Genomic DNA, 25,374 nt, shown 5'->3' on the forward strand with positions numbered 1-25,374 from the left:
TTTTATAGCGTGTTTAAGAGTCATTCTAGCAAGCATCTTGACAGCAGGATGAATTAGTGTGTTTTTTACAAAGCTTGAATCTCCTGAGCAGTAGCCGTTGCTTTTAAAATATTCAAGCCGTGAGCTTTTGACCTTATATCTTGAATTTGATGTCTTATTAGTACATTTAAACCAAGTGATTTGTGGAGGTGGGCTTTAGAAGTATTGACGAATTACGCAGAATAATATCTAATAGACAACATAAACCCTTTGTCTCCCTGTCCATCCCTCAAGTTCATCAGCCTTTACACAATATCAGCTTGACTGCCATTTCTCAGAACTTTGTATCTGTGTAGTAGAATATTTTTGTACATGTAATCCTGTAAATAGCTGGGCATTGAGGCAACCTTTTTTGAGAGTGGTATTTTTTAAGAGTTTTTGAGGCAAGCAGAAGAGAAGCTGAGGTTTATTGCTGCAAACAAGTGGGACCACTTACCCTTACTGCTTTATCATCCAGAGATAGATTATGCTTTTATCCCATACTTATGCTACCCATTTTTCCTTTAATTAGCCTGTCTTTCTGGATCTTAACTGCAGCTTAAAAAGATACTTTATTTTTTCCCCTTTTTACTGCCTCAGGCAGCATCCTGTTTCTTTTTTTATTCTGATAGCTTGTACTACAGTTTTTTGCAGTGACCCTTTAGATTACTGGCATTTATATGCTGTGTATGCTTGAGAGATTTGTCAAAGGAAAACAAAACAAATAATAGCACTGTAAAACACACATCAAGTCTAAACACTTTATTGTCACCTTTTTGCTACATCTGGTTAATTATTTATCTTAATACGAAGAATTTATCTTTTGCATTAGATCAGTTAGTTAAATATTTGCCTTTGAGTTAGTAACGTGGCCAAGCCCCAGGGTTAAGCTACTGAGCTAACAGCAAAAAGCAAATAGGAGCCCAACTCTACAGTGATTTAGTCATCACACGTTTGCAGGCATAGACAGGAGGGAGGGTGGCTGCTGGCTCCGATACCTGCCGGGAGCTCCGGCGAAGCCCCCGCGCAGCAGAGTCTGAGGGGAAGGTGGGTTTCTGTGAAACACCCTGTACTGCTCCAAGCTGCTTCCTCCTCTTCACAGTACACAGGCTGTCCTGCTTAAAAATCTGCTTTTTTTTTTTTTTTTTTTTTCACCTCGTCCTCCTGTTCCAAACCTGGGAGTTCTGTTTGTAAAAACAAGTGATTTAATAGGGGTTTATCCTGCTTACAAAAAATTCAGACAGAATTGCGTGCTGGGATGTCGGAGTGGCTTTGAGAGGTCACATGACATGGGCTAAATATGAACCTAGGGGTTAGGAAACTTCCCTAATCCTGGCTCTTGTAGCTCACTCAGAGGCCTTAGCTCTTTTAATCTTCTTCCATTTCTGTCCCATCACTGAAAATAGGGTAAGGCTGATTATATTGTGCATTTTATCTTTTATAGCTATGCTGCATCTGTTATTATCACAGCGTTTTCATTTTAGTGGTGTTGACTAGTGCCAGAGGTAATCTTGGATTAATCTGACCTTTTCTGGAAAAAGAAAATCTTGTAGTTATGAAATTTGTCTGGATATGGTGAGGCTGAGCAAGAGGAGATCTGTGGTGTTTGGTAGTGAGAGCAAATCTATACCTCGGAGCAAGAGTACCTTTTAAATGACCAAGCAAATGGAAATTCAGTTTAGACTCTTAGCAAGCTGGCTGCTCATTAAACCCATAAAACTACTCTCTATGCAAATGTTTTTTAACAAATTCAGCTCACTTAATCTTGCATGAGTAATTCACTGAAAATAAAGAAATTATAAATATGCTCATCAGTAATCCCCCTTTTTGCTACTACTTTGGTCCAATTTGTGTGGCCAGTTGCCAGCTCCAATGCATAAAATACCAAATATGCCTTCAGTAAAGTTTGTGCTTCTAACATACTCGGGCTTTTGCCCAGTCTAGCATAAAAACTACCTGAATTATTGCTGAATGAGTATTGGGGGGGAAGCTTTGCAACTTCCCAGAGTTACAAAAATGTGTGAAATAAGGCATGAGGGATGCTCAGGATCCTGTCGTCCTCTCCCAGCCCAGGGAGCTCTGCCTGGTCCTCTCAGAACAGGTCTCTTCCCCCTTCAGGTAGCGCTACAGGTGAGGCTTGCCCTGCTCTCAGATTGTGCCAAATGCAATGTTTGATTGTGTTTTTTATAAGTATGTCCTTTTCCTTTTTCCATTTCTGTTGATGAATACTGTGCAGTATCTCCTTTCCTCCCTCTGCTGTGATAAAAGCTCACCTCAGTGTGTCAGTTGGTCCCTCCTCTCTTGAAGCTGTTCTTCTCTGCTGTAATGAACAGGGTAGGATCAGGGTTTCTGTAACACGGAGACGCTGTGGTGTTTGAGGAGGAGGCTGTTCCCATAAATCTGGCAGTTCATTTTAGCAGCAGTGAATGGTAAAATAAGCTGCTTCCTGGAGATGACTGGGTAGAAATTGAAACTTAACAGGCATCTGGCTGTTCAGATTTAATCAATGCCTCTTAAACTGTGCAAGATTAACAGCTCCCTTAGGGGTGATCATGCAGCTTTAGGGCTGCAGATGTTTGGACTAGATGACCTCTAAAGGTACCTTCCAACCCAAACTATTTTATGACACTTCTGTAGATAACAGATTCTGTAAGCAACTATGAAATTAGAAATGACTTAGCAAGGCACAGAAGCGAGATGAGGCTCTAGGAAGTGAACAAAACACAATCCACCCCAAAAAAGAAACTATTTGGAAGGAATGCTTGATTTTGTTTTGGCATGTCACTTACTGTGTTATTTAACCTTCTTCCTTTTTAACTAGAGCACACTGTATTTGACCTGTCTATTCTGGAAAAAGATTGTCTGTAGTTCTCTGACAAGTAGGTTTTTCCACACCCTCAGGTTAGTCTGGTTTCTTGAAAAACCAAAGAGTGGCTAAACTTGCTGCCTTTCTGAACTGCTGGGGATATAGCAGTTACTTGCATTTAAGAGGGGTGGTAGTTTCCTCAGAGATGACTGTAGGGCTAAACAATACCACTTTATTCTTCTGGAGCCCTTTTTTCTGTGCAGATTAAAACTTCCAATGTTCAATGGCTTTCTACCAGATTCAAGAGGAAGATGTACTGGTAGTTAATGATGGTGCCACATGGTGAGTTGGTGGGAAGGTTGGGAGGAGAACTCGGGTTTCCCGAGCCAACCATTAAAATTGTGGCTTCCCACCCAGAAACTGGCAGGCAGAGCGTTGGGACCTGAGACGTGACACTGCCAGCAGAAAGCTGTTGTGGGTCTCCTCATCAATCTGTAATGGCTGTATGAACTGTTCCGTGTTAATGGGATTTGGCAGAGGAGAAGGGTTAGGGGTGTCAGGGTTCTTGATATGATGCCATGTATTCTGCCTTAATTGGTACACAGCTTTCTGTGCTCTAAAATCTCTCTTCTTGGTGCCAGTTTAAGACGTGCTGCTGTAGAAGGAAATTTGTCAACGTGGTGGAAAGTCCAAGGATATTTCTAATAGCAGAGAACAAGCATCTGATCTCTGCCTCCTGTACATGCAGCTAATACAAATTTAGCTGTTCAGTTTACTCCAGCGTGTCTGAGATGTGAAGCAAGTACGTTTTGTCAAAGTCTGAGAAAAGATACTTCTGCTTCTCTAATATTAAAGTGTAGCTGTAACATGAGATTCTTGTTGTGTTGCGGTGTTCTGGTGCCACATTGTCACCTTTCCCCGTTCAGATGGACCACTACCATAGCACCTGCCATTGCTCTAGCTGCAGTTAGGGCTTACAGCATAGAGACAAACCAAATACTAACCCAGATAGTCTTAAATTTTTAGGCAGATACTGTTGAAGGGGGAGAGTACCAGACACAGGAGACCAGAATGATTTGTTACAAAGACTGACCGTGGAACGTGGTTAATGGGATCAACCTTTCTTTGGTTAACTAAGGCAAGAGAGTCTTTGGAGGCTGGCTCCATGCCACAGATAGAGGCACTGGTTACCAGCTGTAGGACTGGCTTCTTGAGGTCACCTTGGCCCTCTCCCCCTTTCAGCTTATTTTCTTCAAACTAGCTTGGGTCAGTAGATGAGTCAGTTGCTTAATGGTGTTCTGAACATGTATGTATTCTGCAAACCATGGGCTTTGTTTAAACCTAAAGCTATATAATATTGCAGGTTTTTTCACACCAGTTGAATACATAAATCTGAAACATGATGGTGAACAACTGAAAGACTTGTTTCTGTTTACTCTTTGAACCCACAGAAAAATAGTCCCTCTGGATACACATTCTGAGGAGAGATAGTGTCAGATGGGTGCAGTTAACACCCAGGCAAGCATCTTACTTCCACAGGATACTTTTGTTTGCAGTGTGTTTAGTGTAAAATACAGTAGTAAGAGAAGCCAGTTTTTCAAATACAATTAAATTAATACAACATCGTCCTCTTTTGTAAAACTCAGAATTACTCCCTATGCTGGTTGTAGCCCAGAACTACATACTTAAATTCTAATAAATTAACCCACCCTGCCCATTCTAATTGTTGTTTATGGATGTCATCAATCCTGCTGAGAAACCAGTGATATTTTGAAAAGGCTAGCTGGCATTTTGCCCGTTTTATGGGGATGACATAGGAAGTATAACTTTGGGGTCGAGATTTGGGATTATGCAGTGGTGAGCCCAATGCAGTGTCTTTGCTTGCAGAGTGTTTCACAGAGCTGTGTGTTGGTGGGTCACAGAGCTGTCCTGTGCCACCTTTACTGTTGGTGATGGAGGCACTGAAGATGTTTATTAATAAACTTGAAATATGGCTGGTTTAATAACACTACAAAGTGAGCGTGAAGATGGAAAGGTTTGCTTGGGTAATCAAACCCAGATTCTAACCACTGTAGGTAGAGGAGTGATATTTTTTTTTTTTTTTAATAAAACACCTTGAAAAAGATGTGTCTTCCTGTCACAGCTCGTGGGCTGTTTCACTGCTTTCACTCCCTGAAGGTTACTTAAGGTTCTAAATTCCATACTAAAGATACTGTGGCAATGATATAAGCAGTTATTCTGTGCAAATACTGGCTTCACATTTGAGGAAACACTTCCACCTCCCTAACAATTGCCCCAGTAAACTTAAGGAGAAGAAGCCGTTCCCTTTTCTTCTCTTTTTTTTTGCTGAGCTTGAAGCCTTGGTCTTTTTTTCCTGATATTCAAGAAAGTTTTAATGTTGTTGTCTACCTTCAAGTCCCAAGTCATTGTTCTTTATTGTTTATCCTGGGATGCTGATTGGAGCTGCATGATGTGTTTTGCAGAAGAAATCTTGTTGTGGTCTTACGGGGCTTTAGTGCAGCCCATTCTCCAGCAGACATCCCTCGCCTGTTGGGCTCCTGCATTCTCTCATCTCCTCATCACACAATTCAGTCTCTGTTTGATTAGTAAACTCAGCCTGTGCTTCTCTTTGAACTCCCTGTTTATGGCATAAATCCTGTTAGTTCAGTGTTTCGGTCCCTCATATGACTTTGAATTTCATAATGTCAAACTTGGTCTCGTGTCTACCATTCTGATACTCAAAATCACTGGATTTTTCCTGGATGACATCTTAACACTGTTTGCTGACTTTATCTTTTAACTTCATTTCATCAGAACTCTTTCTAATCTCTAAGATTAAAAATAAAAACGTTAAGCCTGAGTTATTCTGGTTTCTTGATCCCCAGATTCTGATAACTAGTTATGTTCCTCCAGCAAGATAATTCCCCTCTTGACATTGCCTTGCCACTTGTCACTTAGCCAATTCTTTATTTACCTTTATGTCATTTCCTTGTGTCTTCAGTTTCCCTAACATTTCCCTTGGCTTCAGATAAAAATACTTGGCTTTCAGTGAAGTCAAGTCTTCCATGCCTTGTCTAGGAGATCTGTTATGTTACATCTCTTACACGAACACTACCCCATTTTTCAATGATGCAAACAGCTCATCTTTCAAAATGTCGCCCCCATGAAGACAGTTTTGCAAGGTGTGAGGGAGTCATCAGTGTCTCAATCTTAGAACGAAAATGACTGATTCAGCTTGAAAAAAATAGAGAAAAATCTACATTTATATGTATACTGCTTGAAATTTAAATAGTTTAATACAATACTGTGTTCTGCTAAAGCCATAGTCTCAGGCTCAACATGGATGGGAACCAAATAATCATTAAAAGATCCAAATTAGAGTTGCCCAGCATAGTAGCTGGGAGTTGAGGAAGATTAGATTTACCTGGCCAGACCTTCAGTTACAAGGAATGTACATATAAGCTCATTATTGGTTTCAACTCCCAGTTGGGGGTTTTGTGTTGGCTACAGAAGAGCCAGTCTTAAGGGCTGCATCAGTTTTCACACCTCTTATTCTTCAGGCTGTTCATTACAGTGATTTACCCAGAAGCCAGCCTTGGAAGGCAGTCCTGCTTGTTGGAGGAGTAATTGCAGGAATACTTAAATTGCTGTTTGCTCTTCAGGATTACGGTTAGTTGAAGATGAACTGATGCCATCATTGCTGAGGCTTGTGCTGCTTTCCTGTCTCAGTAACATCTATGGTCCTGCTCAGGTTGCTTCAGCACTAAATCTCAGTGAAGTGAACAGGCTTAACCAGAGCAAGACGTCTCAATGTGCATCTCTGAACTTGGTGCCTAATTCAGTTTTTGTGTTTCAAGCTGCACCTCCCAAAAGAGGAGTGGGGCTTTGAGCTTTTCCCCCTCATTGATATACTTGGGAGTAGCCTGCTGCCTAACTATGTACAAGACCTTTTTTTTAGCTTTCAAATGTGTTTTCCAGTTGGTGCTAGCAGCGTGCTGGTTTTCAGCGCCCAGTAGACATACGTTGCACCTTTGGGTCCCTCTGCGGCATGTGGGGCAGGTCCTGCAGACGTGGCACAATGCAGTTACCCAGCTGTGTTCCAAGGTCACATTTTCTGTGCACTGTTGTATTTTTCCTAAAACAGAAACAAACCAGAAGACTTTGTCTCCCCGGACTGCAGAAATGCCCTGCAGTGCGTTCACTGCGTCTCTTGGTGTGGCTGGAGCTTCACAGGCCATGAAAGTCTTCTCACAACCCTGGAAATGTCTGGTCTACTTACTGTCAAACAGCAGGAGCATTAGTGGTTCTGCTTTAGCTCTCTGCCTGAGACCTGACTCTGTCAAATACATCTAGGTGAGACAATTCAATATTAGAGCAGAGATCTGAGTAATTTTTTTTTTTTTTTCCCCCTCTTTACATCTTGGGCTGTGGTGTGTAGGTGGGAGCTCCCCTGCAAACACTGGCTGCAGCAGCCTTTCCTTTTGGGTGAACTGCTTCCCTTGGGTGGCTGCGCTCTGTCTCAAGTGGCTTGTCCACATGAGTAAAGGTACTTCACTGGTTAGTTTTACAGAGAGAAAATACCATTGATGAGGTTTATTTAGCACTGCAAAACACCAAAAACTCCTTCGTGAGGAATTAAAAAATTCCTGGAAAACTAGCTGACTCGTTACAAGGCTGTAAACGATGATTTCCAAAGAGCAGAGACAGCATGTCATTTTTCTCATTCTCTAAGCAGAAGCATCCTGAATAGAATTGTGGATTCTTCTAGTATTATGTAAATGGTTTCATGCTTTGATGTCCCTCATGTCATTAGTTTGACACTAGCTGGAATTAATGGCCATAAAACTATATTACAAACGTGGCAGATAGATTTCTCTTGACTGCCTCTGATGCCTCATGTGAGCTTGCCGCTTTTGCCATGGGATTTTAAAAGCAGAAAGTAGGTCACCGCAATGTGTGTGAACATAGGCTGAGAAACGGGCTATAATCTCAGCATTAAACAAACATGACTGTAATGCTGAAGGGAAATTTTCTATTTTAAGCACTTATTTCCATTATCACTATCTCATTCTGCAGAACAAGCATATGGGGACTTCTGTGTACATGCACCCACAGATGGTATTCAGGAAGAAGTAGAAAAGATACATATAGAGATATATATATATATATGTGTGTCCATATATATATATGTATGTATTTATATGTTTGAGGGTGACAATATATATTGTCATTTCTGAATGGTTCCTCTGCACCCCATGTGAAGCAGGGGGGGAAGGAGTGACAGTGCCAAAATATGTAGGTCAAAAGAAACGAGGCATTTTTGAATCTAAGCAGTAATCAAACACTAATGGTTCTGGGGATGGAATTACTGATCCTGTGTGGTTGAACATGAGCAGTATTACATTAAAATTTTTCGGAGTTCTGGACTCCATGCATATTTATAATACATTTTTAGTTCTCTGAGTAGCTTCCTTGTTAACAGCTCTGGGCATCTGGTTTTGGGGATAAGTGTTGGCTTATGATCTAGAAATATCTGAAATAAATTGTTTGGATTTTTTTTAACTAGGAGAAGGTTTAATCAGTGAGCTGGTGCTGTCTCTACTGCATGTTTTTACTTATGAGAGCTGAATGAAGATAAGGATAGAAGATAAGGTGGAAAGTAAGTAAATATGATAGAATGGCTATTTTTAGGCAAGTAAAGGTATGAACAGCAGGGAGAAAAAGATAGTGAATTTAAATTCATCTTAGCAGCCAGGGAAGCATGAGTTAAATCTGTTGGGAAGATGAAGTGCTAAAAAACTAATGAAGGCAAATGATTTGTATCTATAGGCAAGGCATTTGCAGATGATTACTAACATGGCTGTGTCAGGAGTTCTTTAAAGGGTCTGGAGAAGAGTGGAAACTAATAAAAATGGAAGCTAGGGCTTAAAGCTCCAGAGATTTAGAAACTACATATATTATAGTACATAATGATTTACAGCTACTGAAGTACATGAGTCAAAAAGAAGGGGCTTTCTAATTTATTAGAAATAAGAGAAGATTGAAAGAAAACTGTTAAACCAGAGATGGAGGAGAGAATGATGCAAAAAAGACTGCAGTATTCAGACCCTTGTCTCCTTTAGTTCTGGTTTTTATGATTTGTTGCATAGGCCTCAACAGCAAGGCTGTACAGAGGACAGATCACAGGATCAGCCTCCAAACCATTGGCAGTTGTGTGGAACTCACAGGGGTGGAGGTGGAAGGTCCCCAGTGATGGGAGAGGGCAAGCACCATACCCGGGTTAGAGATGTGAAGCATTACTAATCCCCAACCTAATTCAAATTAATGAAAAGATACAGAACAAGTGATGAAACAACCAGCTTACAACCAGCTAGAGAATAGCAAGGTAATGAACGGGATGCACTGTGCTCTGGAAACTGTCTTTCAAGCTTGTTTTGTTTGACAAGGTAGCAGATGAGGTGTAGGTCGGATGGGATGCAGGGAGTAAGAACGGTTTTTTAACATGACCCCAGTTTCATAATTTGCTTGCTAAGTTTTGGGAGGAGATGGCCAGTTTTGTGCCCCCTTCAGCTGGAGAAATAGCTCTTGGAAAGTCCTTATCATTGGATCACTTTGAAGCAGTTGGCTGGACACTTCACATATGGTGGTGCATGGACCTTATTCTTGTATGTGTTTCTGTTTGTAAATGCTGACTTTTAAAAGAATACATTTGGACATTGTGCTCATTCCATAGGGACTGTAAGTGTGTGTTGTGGTTTTTTTTTTTCCTCTGGCCCTGATTACATCTGACAAAAGAATTCAGCAGAAAAACACTTGGACGTTGTCAGGAGAAAACTTGGGAATTGTAACAGAACACAACTGAAATGTGGCTCAGCACAGGAACGCAGCAGCCATGCCATGGACTTCTACAATGGTTTGGATTGAAAGGGACCTTAAAGACCATCTAGATTTAATCCCCTGCCACGAGCAGGGACACCTTCCACTAGCCCAGGTTGCCCAAAGCCCCGTCCAACCTGGCCTTGAACCCTTCCAGGGAGGGGGCAGCCACAGCTGCTCTGGGCAACCTGTGCCAGTGTCCCACCACCCTCATGGGGAAGAATTTCTGCCTTACATCTAATCTAAATCTCCCCTCTCTCAGTTTAAAACTGTTGCCCCTCATCCCATCCCTACACACCCGATCAAGAGTCCCTCCCCCCTTTCCTGTAGCCCCTTTCAGCCCTGGGAGGCTGCTCTAAGGTCTCCCCGGAGCCTTCTCTTCTCCAGCTGAACCCCCCAACTCTCTCAGCCTGTCCTCACAGGGGGGTGCTCCAGCCCCCCCAGCATCCTCGTGGCCTCCTCTGGCCCCGCTCGAGCAGGTCCGTGTCCTTCTGCTGTTGGTGCCCCAGAGCTGGACCCAGCCCTGCAGGGGGGTCTCAGGAGAGGGGAGCAGAGGGGGAGAATCCCCCCCTGGCCCTGCTGCCCACACTGCTCTGGGTGCAGCCCAGCACACGGGTGGCTTTCTGGGCTGTGAGCTCACATTGCTGGCTCACAGGCAGTTTTCCATCCATTAATACCCCCAGGTCCCCACAGGACTGTTCTGTGCGAGGAGGTAGAGGAAGTTATTCTGCTCCAGTTGCTTTCGGTGATGATTTGGCTGGGTAGCTCTGCCCAGTGTCTGTCGAGTAGGCAAATGGAAGACAGTCTGGGGACATGGGGAATGTGATGCTTAACCAATCCGTGAAAAGACATCTCAAATATAAAACGTTTTTTCATGAAGAAAACAGTAATTGGTTAGTCTGTCTGGTATGGGCATGGGATAAGAAGAAATCCTGTGGTGTCTTATAATCTTAAAGATAAAGAAGCACTTTGGTCTAGCTGAAGAGAAATTTGCAGGCTTATATTTCATGGTAGTTTGGGTAAATGTGATCTAGTCTCAGTGCAGAAGGATAAAGCTTAGGGAAGGTTGGAGTTCCTCAATGCAAGTTATTAAATCACCATCAGATGGTATATAGGGGATATTTTCTTTAAGAATTTTACTGGCTTTTTATGCCTCAGGTTTGGTTGGTTGGTTTTTTTTTTTTTAATCTACCATTGGATTTCCTGGGGGCAGAGGGCACTGTGCTTTGAAAGTTCCAGTCCTACTTGCAGAATGGCAGAAACGTGCATTAGCTGCTTTTCTGTGTTTATGGTGCCCTGAACCCTCTTTAGCTTCTATCCAGGCTGCAGCTCAGGGTCCCTGATGACATGTCCCAGGGAGCAGCCCATCATCTCAGGTTGTTCCTGGGTCTCTAGCTGCTGAGCACTCCTCTGCCCCTCAGCTCAGGGGGGTCATATGCCTGAGAGGTACGTCGCAGCACATGTCTCAAGGGCAGGGCTTGCACGTTACCAGCTGTTCATGCACAGCACCTCTAGATCCTGCTCATTTTCCAGACTTCTGAGTTGCATGTCTGGGGACAAGTTTTTGTTTTTACATAGCCACTTGGGGATATGGTGGAATTGAGAACGGTCAGTGTGAGGTTAATGGTTGGACTAGGTGATCTTCAAGGGCTTTTCCAACCTAGAGGATTCTGTGGTTCTGTTTTCTCACCCTTCCCCACCCGCATCTCCAGAGGTTTAGGGGATACCTATGTCCCTGTTCAAGAGGCTACTTCACTTGCCCTAGAGGAAGAGGACTCCCAAACCTGTCTTCCTTGAAAACCAAAGCCCTCACACCCCACAAGGGTGGCAATTCTTGCCTCTGTATATCCATGTTTGAAAGGCTTGTGCTCTTAAGCTCAGCACTGACCTTTGCTGAACGAATCCTTATGATGGTATCTTTCTTCTGTTCTTCTCAAAGGCTTCTGCTCTGAAGCACTGTGCAGTTTTTTGACCCTGGATTAATCTGGAGCATGGTCAGTCTTCTCAAAATGTGCCACTGCCATGTCTGAGATGCTGCTCCAGCCTCTCCCCCTACCCCGCAGAAAGAAGTTATAATTGTGTGTTTGAACTTGGAGCATTTGCCTGAATCAGTATAAAGCTGTTTAAATTTGGTAACAGGCCTTTCAGGAGAAATAGCTTTTTCCTGCTCGGAACAAGGGATGACAGCGCTCTGGGTCACAGCTCTCTGCTTTAAACTGCAGTGTCACTGGCTTGCAGTGACAGCGTAAGGGACACGCTCTCCCTGCTCGGGGTAGTACCGAGCACGGATGGGCTGTAGTCCACTGCAGAAACTCTTCAGGGCTTCCTTCCTCATTCAGGGTCACAGCACCATCGGTTTCTAGGTTGCTCTGGAAGTTTGGAAGCTTTTGTAGATTGTTAAAGGAACATAAATCAGTGTGAGGCTTTATGGAAGGGCAGGTGGTACTTTAAACAAAACTTTTAAGGTCACATTTGTTTTTGCATCACTCTCACTCACAGACCTATGTACTCGTGAGTGTGAGATCTCTGTGCTCAGGAGATCTGCCCGGGTTGGTAGGATAGGGATGAGAAACTGGCTCTCACATCTCTTAGGCTCCCTTCTGGTGCCAGCAAGCTGGATTTTGGACAGACCTCACATGCCCACCATAAGGAGCCAGTAGTTCCCATGCTGTTGAGTCTTTTGCCTCAGAATTTTGCTTTTTTTAACTTCATAAATGTTAGGCAAGGCCGCCTGGTCAAGATGTTCACATACCTTCTTGCACATTCTTCTCCTCTATGAGGCTGTAACCAAGGCTAGGGAATGGGGGAGTGATTTTGCTGACTCAGTCTTGGTGTTATTGCTTTGGGGTGTCTATATGTAAAGATGTGCTCTTATTGTCTGTGTCTTGTGTTGGGCCCGTTGAACCGGTTTGTGGGGTTTTTTTCAATGGATTTGGATTGAAATATTCACTACCAAGGATGTGTAGAATGCCCTAAGCTGTAGGAAGGAACCCCAAGTGAAACAGTAAAACTTGCCTTAGTTGTATCGCTTGGCTCTCCAAAACCTCAGATAGGAAAAAACAAAAAGCTCAAGAACAGCAGCAAGTAAAAATGTTCAATATTCAACCATGCTTCAAGTGTCTGAAGCTTTAAAATGCCTGGTGACACCAGCAGGATTCCTGTAATTCTCATCTTCCTGCAGAAAACAGAAGTGGCATTCTCTTAATTCACCAAGCAGGTACCGGCTCAGAGTAACGTCTCATGGGTAAAAGAACTCTCCTTAAGTAGAGCTGTTTTGTTTATGTGTACCTATGACAATGCTGTAGAAGTTAAGTCCTTAAAGAGCCTTTTGTTTAAAAATAGGACTTCAAGTGCCTCTGTTATTAAAAAATGTAGTGTACTGAGTGCAGTTCTAGATGCAGGAATTTAAAGAGAGTATCTGGTGGAAGTTGTCCTGCATGGCAGTCCGGAACATTGTCAGGGATCTGTGAGACTTCTCCAATAACATCTGAGATGTGCTAACAGATTACTCACTTCCTGAGCATCTGACATTCCCGACGGGAAGCAGGAGTATGAGAACAAACATCCCTTATAGAGCAATTAGAGCTGAGGGTGGGATGTGGGCTTTCTGTGCATCTCTGGTTCTTGCTTTCAATTTATCATGAAGCAATCTCTGCTGAGGGGAATCTCTCTTTTAGGAAGAATAAGAGGAAAAAAGCTATACAATAAACAGTAAAAACTGCATTTTTTTTTTCCTTGCAGGTTTTGTTTTGGGTTTGGTTTTTTTTTTTTTAAAGGCAAAATGTGAACCTTGTGTTGACCTTTGAAGTTACTGACTTTGCATCTTTTCAGTTAGGAGATACCGGTTCTGACAGTGGTGTGCACTGAGCTTTTTTAGCATTCTGGATTATATAACAGCATGGAATTTCAGAGAGAAAGCAATAAAAGTGTTTCCTGACTTGTCAGCGCCATCTGAAATGCCCTGTCATTTCTTAAGGACCTGTAATATATTTCTGATTTTCTTTTTCCCATCTAACTCAATGGTGGATTTCAGTTTGCTTCTCATTGCAGCAAATTAAAGTATTTAGAGTAATCTCAGCCAGATCTGATGCCAGCACTAGTTCCTGGTAGTTAAGCCTTTATCTTCTGCAAGGGCACAAGTCTTTTTCTCCAAAAGCGCCATCTGAAGTGTCTGCGAAGGCTTAGGAGGCTGGAAGGGACATCTGACATCTTGAGTCCAACCCCTTTGCTCAAAGCAGAGAGACTAGAGGAGGCTGCTCGGGCTATGTCCAGCTGGGTTTTGAACTATCCCCAAGGATGGAGACTCCACAGCCTCTCTGGGCAAGCTGTCCAGTGTTCAATTTCCCCTCAGATTTTTATTTAAAAAAAAAAAAAAAAGTTTAAATGGAGTTGCCTGTATTTCAGTTTTTCAGGGTAGAAAGTAACCAGTTTGATGCCTCTGGTCTGGATAAATTCTTCTTCATCAAGGGTGCCAGCTTTGTGCTTTACATATTTATTAAATGCAAAAACTTCTTTAATCATGATCTCTTATCCCCTTAGATAAAAATGTATTGGTAGGCTGGCCTACATCCTTTTCCATGTTGTTGTTTGTCTATGTTTACCCCTCAGATTTTGGTTGTGAGTGAAACTTGTCTGTAATACTCATTTACAGTGATTTTAAGGTCCTTCACTCTGAACTGAACTAGACAATACTCTGTTTTACAAAATAATAAAACATTGAGAAGATATTCCTGCGAGGTGCTATGTTTCCTCTGAAACCAGTGTGCACAAGGAGAGTGCTGAGCATCTCTGAAGAGGTACCGTGTGACCTTTCAGGTGAGGCTTCTCTATCCCTTACCCTAAGTAACTCATTAGTGTCCCAATTGAGGGAAGGAAGAGGACCCACGTTGCCTTGGCTGTATGTAGGGGTGTTAACCTGATGTTGTACACGTCAGCCCATCCTGTATAAACGTTGGTTAGAATATTGAAGGTAGTACCTCTGGGTGTGTACATAAAAAACGTCTCATGAATCCATATGCTGGGAATCAGAAGTTGCTCGTATTAGTGCCCATGGCAGCTGGCACTCAGAGCCTTACACGGGAGCCAAGTGCTGCCAAAACAGCTAAAAATTACATGCAGAGTATAAAAATTTGTTTCCAAGCCTTCTAACACTGCTTCTTAAAGTTCCTTTTAGAAGGTAGTAGTATACCATGCCCTGCAGAGATGGTGTGGACTTTCATTTACTTTGAGGTTGGTGAGAATTCACTGCAGGACGTGGCTTGTTCTGCCCACTGGCAAAATGTTGCTCTTAGGTGGCAATTTCAGCTTTCAGATCCTGAACCAACGCAGTGATCTGGGCAAATTAGCTTTAAGATCGGCTGTAGGAATGAAGCTCTTAAGCTTCTCTTTTTCTGTTTGCTGTGCTTGGTGCTGGCAGGGACATCGCATGGCTGCAGACTCGTTAATTGGGAAGGTACTTAACCTCTAGCTGGAGATCTGGTCAGTCACCTAGCAAGATCAGCATCTCCTGCAGCGAAAAAGCTTTATCATGATAATCCTCTACTAAGAGTGCTCCTTGCTGGAAGTTCACTCAGTGATGTCCTGCACTTGAGTGGGTACAGATTTTTTAAATTCTTTTCTTTTTTTTTCCTTCTGGAGGTCTGAGCACAGCAGGCTGCCCATGTTGGGAGCGTCCATGTTGTAGGTTGCCAGAAGTGCTGTTTTGTATGGATTAGCTTCTGAATTGGATTATGTGACCATGCTGATCATTGCAGAGCAGATGATAAAACAAACAAATCAACACTGTCAGCAGCCCTACTAAATGTTTTGCGCTCTTTCTCTGGAACCTGCCATGGGATCGGTTCAGGAAAGGTGCTACTTGCATGGGAACTGTATTTTTACTTTCAGAAGCAAGTTTGCTTTGTAAGTATGTTGTTAATGTGTTTGGTTTTTTTTCTTTAATCAAGACTAAGCTCTAATCCTACATTGGTTTATATTATCAACAGTCATAACCGGATTTTCAGCTATCACCAAGCTTTAATACTTGCTAAAATTACTTTGCAAAGGTCTGTGGGATCTGTCAAATTTACATTTTGTGTTGAGCACATTATCTGCTACTGGTACATATTAACAGGCACTTTCAGGATTGATTGTTATAGCAGCTTGAGTGGTCATTTTTGTTTGCTTTTATTTTTTTTATTTGTAGATCCCGTGTGTGTTGTTGGGGGGATCTTCAGGACTGGGTTTGGAACGGAAAAATTCTCTTTTCTGCAGTTCTTGGGACCCTCTTTCTGAGATCACGTTCCTTGTGTCCCACCATTTGCTTGAATAAGGAGGAACCGAATATTGGGATGGGCTGGGGATGACAAATAAGCTGGAAGTGTCCACTTTATAGCTAGATGGTAAATAATGTTGCAAACCACTTCAGGAATAGCAAGGGAGCATTTGCTAACAGCAGTCTTTGTTCCCCCCTTGCATTGCTGTTGGCGCTCGCGTAGCGAAGGTCAGCGTCAGCCTGGCTCCCAATTCCTCCTTACCTGTGGGTTTCTGCTGGAAAACAATGGTTTGGGTTTGGTTTTTTAATTAGCATCTGTTATGAAAATATGACATGAAAACTATGCAAGTCTTTGGTTTATATTTCTGGTGATTTGGCAGAGGCAATTCACAACTGCTTTTGAAGCATCTTTCATCTGCCTTTTGGGGCTTTTGCTAGAACTGAGGGTTTGCAAATACCAACATAGTTTTGATCAACTGTTGCAGGAGTTTGATTTCATCTAATGTCGCATGTAAATGTTTCCCTTTACACTTCTTTTTGTCTGCTGCCTTACTGTCCTGTTTATTGCTTTTCCAGCAAGGTGGGTAGTTGAGTGAGGTTCTCCATCTCTTTATTTAAAAAATGCAACCTGTCTACTAAAACAAAATAACCTGTAGTTTTTACTTTCGGTTTACCCGTTTGACCCTAATTCTCTGTTCTTTCCCTGTGAGGTCTTTTAATCGTAGCAATATGCCAATAGGTATTTGTGGTCTAGTACTAACTAGATTTAGTTAAAATATTTAAGAGTTCAGTCTGCGTGGGTTTACAGTTGATCAGACTTAGCGTGGGTCCAATCCAAAAATGAATCAGTCATCACTGAGAAATTTCATGTCAAATCTTCTTAACTGCTCCCAGGCCTCTTCCTCACACTAACAAGGACATTTAGTGTCTCCTGGGTTGTTTGGGTTTTTTTTAAAAATAGAGTTTTATAGACAAACGAATGACAGGTTCCTGTCTGGAAGAATTTACAATAGAATATAATTAAATCCTTTGCTACTCTGCAGCACAAATAATCATAAATAATAATGTCTCTTGACACATGTAGTGGCACTTTATCTTCAAAGTACTTTGCAAATCTAAATGATCACTGTCTGTCTTAATAAAATATTTCCTGCTTAAACGGTCAGCCTTTAAGCAATGCTTAGGCTCCGCTATCAGCCAGCGTTGCCTAGGCTGATTTTTCTGCTGAACATGAAGGGGTTATTGCCTTCACCTGTTGCCTTCCTGCTTGCTTTTGCACATAGTTATACCTTGTCCTTTGCACAGGGGAAGCAGAGCTGTCATAAAGCTTGGCCTGGGAAGCTTCTGTATCCTCTCTGCTGAAGTCAACCATGTCAAATGTAGTCATTTAGCAGAATAGTAGCCAAAAGCCACAGGCAGAAAAGCAACATCCACTTGCCAAATCAGCACTGCTTTAGGATGCATGTAGTATCTGCAGGGTTATAGCACCAGAGGTAGGAATAACTCTGCTGATGGTCAGAAATTGAAATTGTTCAAAAGGAGTTCATCAACGCTTTCTCTTGGTGGTGTTTACACAGAAGCGAAGTATTAAAAGATCTTGTGTTTATTAGAACTATACTTTGAATTCCCATTCTGTGTCCCTCAGAATGCATATAAGGGTAAAAAAAATAAATGCATTTTATTTCTGTCTAGTTGGATCTGAATATGAGCTCTTCTACAGTTGTGAACTTCTGTTAGAGGATAATATTGATTCCCATAGTTAGTACCTCTCTTGCCGTGGTGTATTAGTACCCAACCTGCAGCTGGTAGGCAGTGTTCTCTATATTTTGAATTTCAGTAGGAAAAAAAAAAAAAAAGTTTCCAGTGTGTTACTTGTTCAGTTGTTTCTGTGGGACACCCAAGTTCAAACACTGGTGCCATGAGCAGTCTTGTGATTGCTCTGTTGTGTTTCCCTTGGAAGACCCAGTTCCTTTTTGCTCACAGCATCCACATCACGGCGTGTCTGGTACCACATTTCTCAGCCCCTGGGAAGTGGGGCACGCTGGAGACATCCCCCTTCAGGTCAACTGAAAGGCACCGTGGGGAAGGCAGGGGGTTCCCTGCCAGGCAGCGGGCTGGTGTGGGCAGGGACCATGTCCTGCCTCCTGCCAAGGGAACCTGGTGACACCCTCGCTGCCTCCCTCTGGATTAAGGTAGAGAAGCAGTGCCCTGTCCTCTCTGCCACCCCACAGTTCATGTAAGGCCTCCAAGGGAGTTAAAGCTCATTAACTCTTCTGCCGTTCCTGGGGATTACCTGTGAAGTCCCTGCTAAAGTGTATTGTTGTTAATGATTCCAAATAGAAATATGCAGATCCTGGTACCCTCTGACCTTGCAGAGTGTTTTGACCCCAGGGATGCTGTATGGCATTGAGCTCCGGAGTTTTAATTCTGAGAAGTAGTATTTATGTACTAATCTGAGATTTTTGACATGTTTCTAACTTCACTGACTTGCCTCCTGTTATTGTAAAAATAAAATCTCTGATGAAATGGCTGGAAGCGCTGATTGATTTGTACTGGTATAATTTCATTATTTGGTGATGTAAAACAAGCAAACCAACCACCCCACAAAAGCCCCCTTTCATCTTACTCTTTCTCAATCACTTGTTTATTATTATTATTAAATTTTTACAATCTCTCTGCGAATCTCTGTTCCACCTTGCTATGAATTCTCTATTTGTACCTCAGCCTCCTAGAAGAGACAGCACTTGTTGCTTTTATATAAGTCTTGTGTTTTTTAATAATTTCTTCCTTTCTGTTTCTTCTGTGTGTTAACATCGGGTGCTTTAATTAACTGCAGTTTTGCACTGAATTAAGGGTTGTCTTTTGAGGCATACAATCAGGTTTCCTTTCCTGAGTTGCAATCTAGCAAGTGGTACTCTTGGCCTAAATGAAGATAAAAATACTAAAAGCATAAAGAAATGTCTTGGCAACTGAGTGTGGAATATTGGCAAGTGAGTGTGTTAGGGAACGGGAGAAGGAATTTGTGTGATTTTTTTTGTGTTTCTTTCCAGAAGAAACTGGAAATCAGTTTGAAAGTTTAATGTTGTCGATAGAAGAGTTGACAAATTCAGGTCTCCTTAAAAGAAAATTCTGGGTATTTTGTTTTGAGCCTTTCTACTGCGTTTGTCATATTTGAAAACTTTATGACTTACCTCTTTGTTTCTTTTGCACAACTACAGGATCTGGGAATGTGTGACTGGACAAGAGCTGAGACTGTGAGGGAGCTACAGCAGAGTAGCCAGTATTAACACAGCTAAAGTCCAGGGGTTTTTGGTGTTAATTTTAACTGTAAATCAAACCTTGTGAATGTTAGCTCATTTATAGCTAGCTTTCATATGCTGTACGTATTGATATATCTCTTATTTACAAGGTGCTTTTTTCCATCCTGGCCATTACAACCAGCTGCTGCTTTTGTTTCTCTGCTGAAGTGATTTAAAGTTGAAGTGTTAAAAGTAGTGATCAGAGGAGACGTGTGTGCAGTTCCCTTCCAAAGCTTCCCCCCAATACGTAGGGGTGGACTGCCTGCCCCCGAGAGGCCCTGCAGCACTTTTGGGGGCCTTTAAATCTCAGCCTCCCAGGACAGAAGTGAAATCATCTTGTTCATGAAGATGTTGGTGCAGCTGGGGCTGTTGTCAGGGTTTCCTATGTCTGCGTGGCGTGGCGTGGGTGCAGGGGTGCTGCAGGCTCTTTCTTACCCACTAGGTCATCCCAAGGGGCTACACTGGGAGAAGTAATAAATAGGCCGGAGCAAAGTGGAGATGTTAAAAAAAAACCCAAAACCTCCAACCAAAAAACCCCCAAAGCAGGCACAGAAGGTGAGGAAGACAGAAGCCCGTGGCGTGTCTTGGTGCTGTTGCTGGAGTCTCAGTTGACAGCTCAGCTTGCTTTGTTTTTCTAAACATCTTCCAGCTGCTTTGTAAGGACTTCAGGAAAAGGCTGATCTGCATATTGTCAATATTCCTTGTGACAAACCTTATGTAGTTTTATCTTATGTAGTCTAGCTTCTTTGTTTCCATGCATTTTTCTGCGAGACATTTATAGGCTGTGAAAGGTGCCTACTAAGGCTTCAGTGATAAAATACTTGACTATGACATCTCAAACTGCTGAAGGCTGTTAGTCTCAGTGCAGTTGTTTTTAACACAGGCCAGCAAAGCAAGATTAATGTTTTCCGTGGTCAGATATAAATCATCAGGCTTTGATGTGTTGATGTGTTCAGAGAACTGTCTTTTATTGTAAACTGAGGGCAGATTAAGCCTAAGTGTGAAATACAAAGCTATACAAATAAAGGCCTTTGAGATATTTAGGGAAAAGTTACTTAAATGATTTGGAGTTTCTCTTTCTAGTAAAATAGAGAGCAAAACCATCTTATATGTACTTTGTGTCTGTGGTGATACTAACATTTTTGTAAATATGATCAGATTCAGGTCATACAAATCAATACCTGAGCAGGAGAGGGAAGGGGCTTTGGTTTCCCCTCTTCCCCACTGTGACCTGATGAGCAATTTGTATTGAGCATTTCTGTATTAAGGCTTCAACTCTTTGCTCAGCCTCACAAGTTCAGGGCCTCAGGGTTATTACAGCTCATGCATTAATGAAAAAAATCTCCCTAAAGATGAGTGTGAGGAGCTAGTGTGAATCATTCAGCATTTGAAAACAGGACAGCATTCTGATGTGTGAGTCTGTTCTCGAGCTTACAAGTATATTGAGATGCAGAAATTCCCATTATTCTGTTTCTTAAATTTGAAGAGTTGGATCAAAGCATTAAAAAAACGAATGTTCATGGCCTTAAGTTTGGCTAAGGGTTCATCTTATCTGTTGGCCTCAGTGTCATATCATGCAATAATGTATTTTAAATATTTTAGATTAATGTGTCACTTTTGACTGTGTCATTTTCTTCTCTAATTTCAGCCTTCCCAGGAGAAATCATGGATGAAAAGCTGTCTTACCAAGAGTTTCTCGATCGCAATGACTCCTGGACGATGGATGACAGAGATCTGTGCTTTGAACCACAGCCTGTATTCAAACCCATGGAGATGGCTGGTACGCCTGTATTACTCTTCAAACTGCAGCATCACTTATTTTATCAATTGTGTAACGTGATAAGAGTCCTAGCCTCTATCCCTAAGGGTGGTTTTTCTCTCTTGCCTCATACTCATGTGTGTGTTCTTTAGGATTTATTGCTCCTAAAACGTGTAACACCTTGACACCAGAGTTAACTTTGCACACCAAGCCCCTAACTTGCCCTGGAGCATGGTCTAGCAGTTAAAAATGGAGTTACTAGTGCAATGTGCTAGAGTACACAGAGAGTGGGCGAGCAGATTTCCCCCTGGCTTGGCTCACATGGCGATAGCAGTTTTTGGTTGACTCCCACAGTTTAACCACTCTCGAGTACCGTGGCTTTCAGTGCAAACATCACCAAAATTGTTGCCAGCTGAAAGCCAGTCTTCCCTGGCTCTGGGAAATGCCAGTTCCAGCTGTCACGTAGCTGTGTCTGCAATGCAGGTCGGTTTGTTCCCGAGGCAGCCTGTGTAGCTGCTGACTCTCTTGAAAATTAAATGAACCTTGTATAACCTGCCCCTGCAAAAAAAGATACCCTTTTCACCCAACAACTTTTACCCAATTTTTCTCTCATTTTTGAGAAATCTATGTGCTGCCCAGATTATAACAGGCAATAAACTTGGGCAAAATAAGTGGCTGAAACGGGATGAAACATTTTTCTTAATATATATTTTTGAGCACTGTAGACATGCTTACTAAATTATTGTCTTGCTATCTGAATCTCATATTTACTAAGAGATTCTGTGAAAAAATTAATATTTGTTACAAGGGTAAGAAACGATTCATGGAACGACTGAAACAAAAGAGCCACAAGTTTCTAAAATGCAGTTGTTGGGTTTTTCCCTCCCATTGCTTTGTTGAATGAAAGAATGGGATGTTGATGTAGTTATGCTCAATAGCCAGATGACAAACTTGGTGATTAGGAGCAATTTACATACCTAGCCCATTATCTAGTATTTTTTTGGCTTGAATAACACAAATCTGTGGATTCTCTATTGCATGAAACCACATTTCCTTGGGTTTCATGTGCTTAGAATATCTTTGCACACCTGTATGTGCATAAGGTACCATGTATACTTCAGTATGAAAGTATTCCTCTGTGCTGCTCTTCCCTGGTACTGTGCAAACAAGAGATTCTGCTTTGAGGTTGGTCGATTCCCAAAACTGAGCAGAGGGATCAGAGAGGATAGACAAGCTGTAAGGAGTTCTCAGCAGGAGAAGAATTGCAACAACAGACTCCTAAAACTCAATGGGTTTATCAAATATTTTTATGCACGCTCTTTGGAAAACAGTAGGATGATTTCTGTCCCAAGGAGAGACTTCTACCTGGTGTAACAGGTCTTCCAACCAGCACTGCTGTAATTCCTTATTCCTTGGTGAGAACTGTGGGCAAGGCCAGCTCTGCCACTTCTGTGAGCAGCTGAAAGGGTATGTTTGAGTCTGCTCTGGGCTCTGCTGTTCTATCCCAACGCTGTGTTGGGATCTGGCAGTGGGACCCAGGCCTATGAAGGTTACAGTTATGAGCAAAAATGTACATATGTATTTTACACACTACCTGTAATAAAAATACTTGTTTTAAAAATATTATTGTAACGTAGAATGAGTAAAACTCAAACATTATCTAACTGCTTGCAAGCTTTGAAAGTGCTGCAAGGCTCTTAATCACAAGTGTATCGTTATTACTGTAACTAGAGGTAAATATCTAAACATGAAAAGTTCCTGTTTAAATGATCTACAGTAATATGCTTTTATTAGTCCAGAGTCATTAGCAAACTGGAACTATGTCTCTGAGCAGCAAAGGATACGAGCGTCTATGGAAATGAGCTGAAAAGAAACTTTCACAAATGTTTTGTACCTCCAGCTGTCTGGAAACAATACTCTCAGATTCTTAACACGTGTCTGGCTTCATAATATTCTAAACAAGCTGCAAATTTTGAGCGAGCAGAGAATTATTTTCAGGGCTCGTGTAATGCAAGATCTGATGGTTTCCCCAACTGGCCGTATCCCGTCCACACAGCCCATCCTTACCCGCCTGCCTTTCAGTTCTCAGATGCAGTGTGTTGTGCTGGAAGTGTCACCTTCTCAGCAGCAGAGAGGCATCACTTAACCAGCCACAAAAATGCTCAAACCTGAGTAGTGCACAGGCCCACTTTGAGTCTGTGGAGGTCTTTGGAGGCGGGAATCAAAAGTCTGGCCGTAATTCTTTCCACTTCTCCCCTTTTTCCCTCTAGAGCAGACAGGGTTTAATCGGGCTCACCCATTTCTGTCGTGTTGTTAACTGCTGGACAGAGGGTGGATCATCAGCATCTCTTTTTGTTTTTAAACTGATTTCAGTCATGATGCTTTTTGGTGAGTTTGGGTGGTTTTTTTCGTTTTTTGTTTTGTTTTATTGTGGTGTTTTTTTTTTTTTAATTGGAAAAAAGGCAGTTATTTAGTCTTGGTAATACTGTTTCAGACAGCTCGAAATTATAATTTTCTACAACTTACTCTGAAGCAAGCCATTGTCTTGGCACCTCAAATTGTCTGATAGTTATAAAAGAATTCGTGCAGCTCACCTGATCTTGACATCTTGGAGCACTGGGGGTGTGTGGACATTTGAAGTTTGGCTGTCATTCCCATAGATAGCATGACATAAAAATAATATAAAAATAAACTATAGCACCGATAGCCCGACATAAAAATAACTAGCAGCCTTCAGCTGAATCCCTTTTAATTGTGCTTAAGCAGAAGAAATCTGTGCAGCGTCTGAAAATCCGTGTGTGACAGCCATTTCAGGAACAGAAAGTTCTTCAGCTCCCGGGTAACGCAACGTGTGAGAGAGTTGTGAGAAATGTCACTCGTCTGCAAGAGGCCACTTGAGTCAAAACCTCTCATTGCTCGGCTGGGCCTGTCTGGAGAGAAGTGCAGTGTTTGTCTGGCACAAACCAGCGAGATGTGTTAGGAATCACTGAGCCTAGAGCACATCCAGGGCTTTGTAAACTACAGAATAATTTGTTTGAGAGGAATGAATGCCACATTTCCTTCCCCTTGCAGTGTCTTGCCCTTGACTGTATTACGGTGGCTAACTCATGGAAGGGTTGTCTTTTCTTCGTTTTATTCTGTCAGTGAGATCATCTGTATGCTCTGTGACTCATGGCATTTCAGTTAAGTAATCCATTTTATAAAACCCAGCTTGGTAGTTCTCTCTGTCCTGTCTGGTTTGATCAGCTGAGAGGGAAGGAGATGTGTGCACACACAAAATAAAACTTGCAGGAAAGGAATTTCCTCTTGATGAATCTTCAGCTGCGGGAGTACCATCTTTTGCTGATGACGTTAATATATACTTAAAACACAGACCAAAAGCAGAACAAATATCCACTTAAAACATGGACCAAAAGCAGAACAAAGCTCATGCACGTTAGACCAATCAAAGCTGACACCAGACAACTTGCAAACGTGGACTGAAGATCCTGACAGCCCTCACCAGTGTGTCTGGTCTGGAACAAAGGGTGAAGGCTGCTCATCTGCCTGGGACACTGGGAAATGGGATATTTTCCCCTCTGGCTTGTAAGTCAGTTAAAATACTGGCTCATCAGTCACTTTATACTGGTGTACTGTTCTTGGGGAGGAGTGCGTGTAGCTTACACAGGCTTTCCTTGGTCTGCTGTTGAGTTAACTGATCCAGGGCTCAGCTGTTGTCCTGACTCAGGGTGTGTGTCCATCAGGTCAGAAACAGATGCCTCCTCCTTGCGAGGAGGAGACAGGTTCTCCATGTAACAGTCATAATCTAAACTTGAGTCAGTTTTCCCTAGGAAGCAGTCTGAGCAAATCAATTTGAATTACGAGCATGTTTGCCCCTGATAAATAATCTTGAAAGCAGCTTTCCCTTGGAAGTCCAGTGGTGGTGCCAAGTGCATCTTCATCTAATTTTTTAAATAATCTCACTCTGAGTCATACCTTCCCCCTGTGTGGTGACACCGGCCTCGTTCTTGTCTCCTGCCAGACCCCTTCAGCATGCACAGAGGGGAAAATCTGCCTGATTTATCATTTCCTACTGACATGAAGAATGTGCCGCTGTTCACCGACCATGTTGATGCTTCCAGAGACATCCATGGTGAGTTCTTTCTTGGCATTTGTCCCTGATGGTCACGTTTTGGTGTTTTCTCTGTTGACTTTCATGTACTGAAAGATATTAAGATGCTAAGTACATAGACTGTATAATCTCTTCACATGATTATTTTTTTAGATTTGTGTGTGTGTGCCTAAAGCCATTCCAATAGCTACTTCCAGGAAGGGGTTTTTTTGAAGTATATTTAGGCAGAAGGAGATAAGATGTCTAGACAAG

General features: G+C 42.2%; 1 protein-coding gene across 15 annotated transcripts in view; it reads left to right on the forward strand.

The window, feature by feature from the left end:
• Nucleotides 1-25,374, forward strand: part of MAP4 (microtubule associated protein 4) — a 164,015-nt gene that overhangs the window by 77,889 nt on the left and 60,752 nt on the right. For 14 of the 15 annotated variants that reach the window (XM_074901019.1, XM_074901024.1, XM_074901027.1 and 11 more), the window contains 2 exons: nt 20,901-21,032; nt 25,033-25,143. In XM_074901019.1, coding sequence (XP_074757120.1) covers nt 20,901-21,032; nt 25,033-25,143 — 243 coding nt within the window. Of the gene's footprint in view, nt 1-15,278; nt 15,602-20,900; nt 21,033-25,032; nt 25,144-25,374 lie in introns of those variants that run through there. The other variant, XM_074901029.1, reaches the window with a different exon arrangement.

Source organism: Athene noctua, chromosome 2 (assembly GCF_965140245.1).
Source record: "Athene noctua chromosome 2, bAthNoc1.hap1.1, whole genome shotgun sequence".
In the NCBI taxonomy this organism is placed as follows: domain Eukaryota; kingdom Metazoa; phylum Chordata; class Aves; order Strigiformes; family Strigidae; genus Athene; species Athene noctua.